The sequence below is a fragment of the Venturia canescens genome, chromosome 6 (assembly GCF_019457755.1).
Source record: "Venturia canescens isolate UGA chromosome 6, ASM1945775v1, whole genome shotgun sequence".
NCBI classification, from domain to species: Eukaryota; Metazoa; Arthropoda; class Insecta; order Hymenoptera; family Ichneumonidae; genus Venturia; species Venturia canescens.
Genome location: NC_057426.1, coordinates 7,211,060 through 7,219,215, shown reverse-complemented (window position 1 = coordinate 7,219,215; position 8,156 = coordinate 7,211,060). Strand labels below are relative to the sequence as shown.

General features: G+C 44.5%; 1 protein-coding gene across 1 annotated transcript in view; it reads left to right on the top strand.

Moving 5' to 3' along the window:
• The first annotated feature begins 1,073 nt into the window (after window positions 1-1,073).
• LOC122411944 (uncharacterized) overlaps window positions 1,074-8,156 on the top strand; it is a 24,807-nt gene continuing 17,724 nt past the window's right edge. Inside the window, exons 1-2 of the mRNA XM_043421070.1 lie at window positions 1,074-1,094; window positions 1,489-4,555. Coding sequence (XP_043277005.1) covers window positions 4,243-4,555 — 313 coding nt within the window. The 5' untranslated portion in view covers window positions 1,074-1,094; window positions 1,489-4,242. The remainder of the gene's footprint in view (window positions 1,095-1,488; window positions 4,556-8,156) is intronic.

The window sequence follows — 8,156 nt, the reverse complement described above, 5'->3', positions numbered from 1 at the left end:
AGCTACCCTCAAACACAATAGAAGTGTGTGTGAGTTTTCTACCTCAGGCCCTTTTCTACGTCCACTAAAACCTGCAATTTTGCACTAGCAAACAGAGCCTCGACTACGAGCACTCGTCTGGCTGTTGGAACAAAAACCGTCTCGTTGGTTCCGTGTCTCCGTGGACGCTTTCAAAATCACTTCAACGCCTCGCCAGCGTTCGAAGAGCGGACCTACTGATCCGATTTGCGTGTCAACTGCACAACTGATTTGGAAACTGCGGAGCTGGCGCTATGCAGAATCCAAAGAATAAGCTGCTCGTAGTCAGCAGGAACAAGTTGGATTTTTTCTAATCCAACGTCAATGAACGGTAAAGATTTTCTTATATTGATTTCCCTTCAGTATATTTTCAAGCAATGAAAGTCGACGGTTAGTTGAACACAATTGACATGCCCCCAGATCACCAGGATTTTGGTTTTCGGGTATCCCCAAAAGTCACAATTTCATGGAGTTTTCGTTCCAGCTCAATGCACTAAATTTCGCCTACCTTAAAATTAGCGTTGGATTCGTTCTAAAGGAAGCACATCGACAATCGTGCAGGGACATGTTGAAATCAGAATTTTTGAATGCACCTAATTAAACACTGCGACGATGAAGTACTATTTGATTTTCGAAAACCATGATGTTGCCTTACACGGGCTCGGTGTCCTTTTTCACTCAAGGTGACACTAATTTTCATATACAAACTTTTAGTGATTCATCAACGGATGTCACGAAGATATAATTCAAGGTTCCATTGATTGATGAGCAAATCGACTTCTTTTTCCGGTGGCTCGCAGACCCGCGTGGCGAAATAATCGCATTCCTATAAAAGCAAAAACGAGAGAGGAAACTCTTTGGAAGCCCCGTAGTCGCGCGCACCAGAACATCATCGATACTGGGCCGGGTGTGCTAGGTGTAGGTCTGTGTCGATTGGGCCCGACGAAGTGTGGGTATACGAACTCACGTCGTAAGAAACTTGTGTTAGTGTCCGGGGCCCCGTGCCTACTCGGCTCACCGGCTTCCAGGCGTCAGTGACTTCGCGTCCGCCGGTCCGATCGGATCTCCTCGAAAAAGTACGAAATTCTCCGTCTTCTCGCCGCAAGCTTAACCACAGAGAAACCATAACTCGCCTCTTTACCTAATGCCGTAGTTTGTTGTATAATTTTTGTTGTATTCGTCATTCCGCTGGGTCTCAGGGACCTAAAACTTGCTGATTTCCTGAGGAAAACGTCGACGAATTTTCCAAGCTACTTATTATGTTAATATCTCCAATTAATTCGAAGAAATATTGGAATTTAATTCGCGCTCGTTGCAACGATTTGATCCATCCTAAGATCCGTCTCGTTCGCATTAAATTGTGAATCATCGACAAAAAAAATATTTCTAAAACACCCCCTGTAGAGAAACGATCCACGTTTTTTTTCCAGAATCCGTAATTCACCATAAATCTTTCGTTTATATTTCCAGATTTACAACAACGGTGATGCAGTCGTTGGTGCTGAAGCGAGGCTCCTGACCCCCACACGCAGCTGTGTCCTTAGCAAAGAAAGTAAAATTCCTCGAGTAGGGACGTGTGACAGTGGAGCAAGCGCCTCATATCTGTGTGCCCGATTGCCTGACGTTCGTTGAGAAAAAGACAGTTTCGCAAAGCGTGTAAAACCGGTGATGCAAATGATTCGTTCGTGACGTTGATAGCGCACGGGAACAAATGGAGCAACACCTACGGAAGCGTCTGAAGAGTATAGTGCAACGATAAATCATAGAAGCAGCCGCGGGGGATAAAATCGAGGAGACGTGTGCGACAAACGAGATGTAAAAGTGACGTGCAGCGACGTCACGATTCGCACCAGTTGTCTCGTGCTTTTACGCCAAGTCGGGAACCACTCGGACGAAGGTCGAACTCTTCACGGTATTTCGCGGAAGTCCCGTACTTTATTTCCGAGTGTCACGATCCCAACAGGCACTGTTTTCTCATCATAAAAGTTGCCCGAAGCTAAAGATTGTTTTAGGCAGTGTAAAGTGTAAGGGCGATCTCGAATTAGGTAACCCGAAAGGAAGGAAGTGCACCGGTCCAACCAAAGTGTGCTCGATGTCGGATTACGTCAAAGTTTAATGGCTTTCAGGATTTTTAAGTGACATTCGATCCGCAGTGTCGGATGTTCGGAGAGTGAAGCTTCGAGGTGAAGGAAGATCGGGGAATCACCGCTTTTTTCGTCATCGCCGAGTCATCCGTTGGCGAATAAAAAGAAAAGAGGAAAAAAAAAAGCGAAAAAAATGAAAAAAACAAGAATCGTGTCAGTAAAAAACCGGAGACGACGATAGTTGTACACAAAGTTTATTCGCACGAATCCCGATATAAATTGATGACGTTGTACGGAGCATAAAATTGCAAAAACTATGACGCCCCGTTCTCGTCGTCGTCATTCGAGCTATCGCATGCTCGTTCGTGCATGAAGGAATCATCGGGCTCTGCTACTTCCAGCATTTAACCCTCGGTGCGCTGTGATACGAAATCGCCACCGATAAGGATAACCGTTGGGAAAAAGGTTGAACGCGAAAGGCGATAGGGGGGAGGAAAAGCCGGGCGATAGAAAAGGTAACCAAGTGCGATAGTAACTGCGACAACTAATCGCAATCTCGCTACGTTACGTTGCTTGCGGCAACGTTTAGCGATCAGTGAGTAAAATAGCCAAAGGTTGTAAAGCATATTTTCCATTAACCTCGTCTGGAACACCAGCAAATGTGTCCGAGAAAGAGGTTCGAACTGTAGAGTTCCCTAGCGAAGGAACCTTGAACACAGGGTCGCAGTCGATGGTGAAGGCCGAAGAAGAAGAAGAAGAAGAAGCACAACTGCGAAAAATAAAGGCGAAGGAAGGAAGCAGAGGAGGAACAAGAAGAAGGTATAATTTGGTATTACGTCGAAGCCGAAGAACACGCTGAAATTTCTCCGGCTGACGACTCCGGCCGAGGTTTCGATCTCTGTTCCAGTAAAACGCTTCGCCTGTATCTCGACGGAGCGTGACCGCCAGGACGTCCTCGTGGTTCTATCAGACCTTTCTGTATACCATTTTCGATATGTGTGCGGACGCTACGAATACTAGTTAGAATCGATTCTGCCGCAGGAAGAGCGAGGGAGCGAGTGTGCTGTGCATCGGGAAGGAAGAAACGAAGAATCGCCTGGAGTAAGGCTCGGCAACGCGGAACAAATTTACCTTCGTTTTCCGGACGATTTGCGAAGGTACGCGAGCCGTGACAACCGCGGAATCCACGATTCGTCACGGGTGCGCACGCGCTCCCGCGTCGACGAATCTACGCCGCGGATAGTCCAACGTCCATGGTCCGTTTCCCGACTCTGGAGACTCTGGAATTGGCAATTGTGAGCTCTGGAACTTGCAGCCGGGAGAGAAGTTGAGTTGGGAAAGAGGGGAAAAGGCGTGACAACTTGCCAGTGAAATATTTTGCTTGGTGTCATTCGTTCGATACCGCGCGAGCGCGCGTGGTTAGCCGGAAAAGTGACAGTGACTTATCGAGACTGAACAGGCTGTCGACTCTCCCCCTTGGGCCGATCCATGCCCACGGTGTGACATAATTGAAGAAAGTGCTGATCCAGCCTCAAACCCGTTATTAAACTGGTGAACATTGCGATTGCATTTCTCCGGGGCTGGATTCCGGGAGAAACGCACGGATATCAAGCAGCCGATCGCGAAATTCAACTTGTCTACGCTACGAAGAATATTTTCGTGTCGGTTTAAACGGAAAAACGCGCACGCATATTACGAGCCGATTTATAGCGCTATTTGCCAGGGAGCAGATTTCTAAAGCCACGAGATAACGCGCGCGAGCACGCGTTCCATCATTTTTCATAAAATATACAAGAAATTACTCTGCTGATATCGTTAACGAATTCCGATTAACTTCGGTGGAAGTAATCGCAAACGAGTTTTCTTGAAGCCTCAAAAGAAAGGAGCTCAGCCAGACTGTGATTTATTCGCCTTTGCCATAATCTAGAACAGGGGAATCTCAGCGGAATTAACGTTTCACGGAGTTATTAGTTTGTAGGGAGACCTCGAAAAACGAAAGTGCCGGGACATGACCGGGAAAGTCTTCAGTGGCGCGAGAAGACGTTCGAAAAGTTACTGTCGTTGAAAATATCGCGTATCGCAAAGAAACGACTCCGAAGATTGAACGAGTGAATAAGCGAGAGATAAAACAACGTTTAAAATGTCATCGAACGGTGAATTTTCGACAATATCGAGCGGCGAGATGCCGTCTCTGCCAAAATCGTTGCCCAGCTCAAGAGAGGCAACTGCTGAGGGTAACTCCAGTTCTTCCGGCGGTTTTATGCCACTCGGGGAATTCCTCGACCGCTTTTCCTTGCCGAGAGTCGTAAGACTCGAGGGTACCGGTGGCAGGCCAGTATTGCTATACAAACAACAACAAAGATCGCTCAGGGTTACGGCAACAATGCTGATGCATCGTTATCGCCACGATGTCAAAGTCGGACCGGAAATCGTCATTCCTGAAGGCTACCCGGGTAAGTGGATCCGCTTTGGTGTCTGCATAAAGTTTCCAATTCTAACAACGATAATAACACGCATGATTACTATCGCGCGACCAGGATGTACTCCCGTGCATACCGACTCGACGACAACGACGAGAAATAACAGTTTTCACGATCGCGTTGTTCCATGCAAGCCTAGATGTACGTGAACTTTGAAATGATCGGTAACTCTAATCGTGCCGGACGCGTTACTGTTGGAATCACCGACCGGACAGAGACGGTCAAGATACGTTGAGGAAGGCGTCACTAAATTGCAAAATTTTTCAATTGAGACAGACACGAGTTCTCGATTGCTCGCAGTAACAAATGAATCGCGTATGTGTGTGTGTGTGCGTGTGCGTGTGTGCGTGGAAGAACCCAAATATACGAAGTTCAAATTGAAACCAATGCAAAATAACTCCATTTTGACTGTCAGTCACAGCGGCGTTTCAGTTTTTATGCCGCATATCCCAGAAAATGAGCTTTCGATTCTTCAAGATTTGGAGAGTGCTTTTTTGCGATATTTCAGCCAAGTTATTACTCAACTGACATTGAATTACACCTGCACAGAGCCTGCCACGTCTCTCGAAACACGAATACGTGTGCGCGCGCGTGCATACACGCGGAATACTATTCTCTTCGCTCTGACTCGCGACTCCTTTTTTTCCTTCGGCTACGACTATAATTCTGTTAGACTCCCGAGCCTGTAAACTGAGCTCCGCATGTATTGTGCGACTACACAACTGTAACATTGCGAACACATCGTTTCAATGTGCGACGACTACCTGCTGGAAAAACCGTTGCCCGCAAATTATTTCCGAGGCTCGAGGCACCTGAATGAGATACTCGATGGCTATTATACTTGGCTATAGCATCGACGAGATATATATGCCTTAAAAAACAGTACGCATCCATATATCTATGTATCCTGGTACTCGTGCACCTCTCCATATATACATATACGTATCGAGATGAAAACAATTGAGTCGGGGAAGCAAAGGTTGAATACATAATCCGAAGAGACCAGAGCAAGGTGTGCTACTTGCAATATAAATGATTTTCATTATCCCTCAATGTGCAGCCGCAAAAAGGAAATCAAAGTTGAACGAAAAACTCATTTCCTTGGGATATAAAAAGGTGAATTTTCATATTAAGTAAAGTACCGAAGTAGCGGCTCGGAATAAAGAGTCGTAGGCAAACATTAAAAGTGATTATCACGAAAAAGGCGTTTTCTATCGATCTACTTTAACGAGGTCTGACCGAGGCTCTCACACGTTTATGTGAAAGGATAACAAGTTCAAGCTCTTCGATTCGGAGCAATATCAAACCCCGTTTCACGAATGGTATCCCAATTGAATGGACGAGAAAAAATCGAAGAATTTTCTTATGAAGTGTAATCTACTGCCTCAACTCAGTGACCTCTGTCGATTTTGTGCTATTTTTTGCTCGGGAAAACTGAAAATCAAAGTACTCGGCTAGCTTATCATTAAGCTAGCAGAGCATGGGCTATTTTTGTCATATCCGTAATTGTATTGGCGCATTATTTATGTGCTTTTTATACGTGCTTTTTGAATATTACAAGTTTGAACCTTAAAATAGTATATTTTTTGAAAGAGGGCACTCAGTGGCCATTGAAAACCATCGAACGAACTTACTTTCGCAGATTTGTGTTGGCTCCAATGAACGTAAGACGGAAATCGAATGGATCTCTGATTCTCGTAGTTAAAAAAACTATAAAAAAACATAACCGTCCGGAATATTACGTGGACATATGATTTTGCTGAGTGTGTTTTATGCGCTGATTTATGAGGTACGAGACCGTTAAGTCTCGGACAAATCGTGATTGTATAGTTAAGGAAAGCCGTGGCCAGTGTCATTGCTTCGTAAAACATCCTGCGGATGTAATTTTCCTGAAGATGAGTCTCGCCAAGTAGTGCTATAGTTGGAGTGTATTTGGTTCAACGTTGCCCCGATTAGCCGTTGTACCGTTGTGGCGTTTATCGTTTTCCGGGAACGTGAAAACTCCATTGTGATTCTTGACTCAGTCTTATCTCCATAAAAACGTTTAGCACAGATGCAGCAGCGTCCTCTGTGTTATTTCTGCTGCCCATTGACTGATGCTAATTATTACAGCAAGCCACGAATTACTGAACGATAAAACGTTTCATTGATGGTCCAGCAAGTCCATGGGACACACTATGACAAACGATAAGCCGGATCTCTCGAGAGCAAGAAGCAAAGATCCTCGCGAAGGTTTGCTTCGACTATCTACACTTTCGACCGGATAAAAATTTCTTGTGTGTGCGCAGCCCCAACCCCCGTGAGTTACGGTCTTCGCTCAGATATGCTAAAAGCTCCGGATAAGCTAAGTAACTAGCATGACCAAGTATTTTCGGAAAAAAATCGATCAACGGGCATATCTAACTCATGAGATAACTCGCCGGAAATTGGCCACCTCGTGCCTTCATCCAAGTGCTCGGGGATGAAGATGTGGCAAAATATTCCATGGATATTAGACCCTGCAAATCTTTTCAGAATCGTTACGATGAGGAATAAGAGATTTCAATAGCTTTCTTTGAACCTCTCACGAGGTCAGGGTCTCCCCTGAAATTTCCTTTTTTTCTGTATTCTCAATATTTTTGACATCCTCTAAACAAGTTTAATCTCAAACCAATGGAAGAGGTTTTATCACAAAATAATGAGTGTTTTGTCTGTTAGTATAACATCGCATTCAAGTGTCTCCTTAAGGACGTAGAAAGTGTGCGCGTATCCGACTACACACACGCTTAGGATAGCAATATTCTCTGGACTTTGAAATTTCAAGCTCTTAAAAGTAAGAGCCATGAAAATGCTCATCAAGAAGCTCAGCTCGGCGTAATAATAATGCGCGGAGGTCGAAAAGAAGGAGCTATAGGCAAAGTACTGCGATATTTCCCTCGACTTTCAGCGATACACGTATGAATGCATATAAAATTAAATAGAGCTAAAGTAAAAAATAACCATAACCTGCCGAGATTGTTATGAGGTACGGGAAGAAAAATGCCGAGATTTTGCATCCATTATATGAATTGCACAACTGTTGCATCATTTTTTGTTGAAATAACGATCAATAAAATGATGGACTTTTGCAGTCGTTATAGGGCTTGTATGGCTATGCGTTTATTGGGGTTTAAAAATCTCGTATGAGGGCTTCTCTATTCTACAGCAATTATGCGGGGATGCTGCACATTTTTTAATCCGTTTACAAAGGAGAAAAAAAATCTTGTTATATATTCACTTCTTTTGTTCTCGAATATGATTACAGGCTTGGATAATTGTGATGCAGATTTTTACTGCAGATTTGAAGAGTCAAGTGAAACGATTTCTCGGCCATTTTTTTCTTCAATTCTCCTCACTTTCCTTGCCCCCAAATGAATCCCAGTTCCCTCGATGGACCAAAGAACCCAAAGAATCGCAATTTATCGGAATGAATTAGGAGCCCCATGAAGGAAGCTATGATGCCGAAGCCCAACAACGTGAAAAACCAATAAAGGTTTTTCACCTACACGAAAAGGTTTTCTCGCGTGTCGTCCCTTGAGCAAAGAACAGCAAAAAT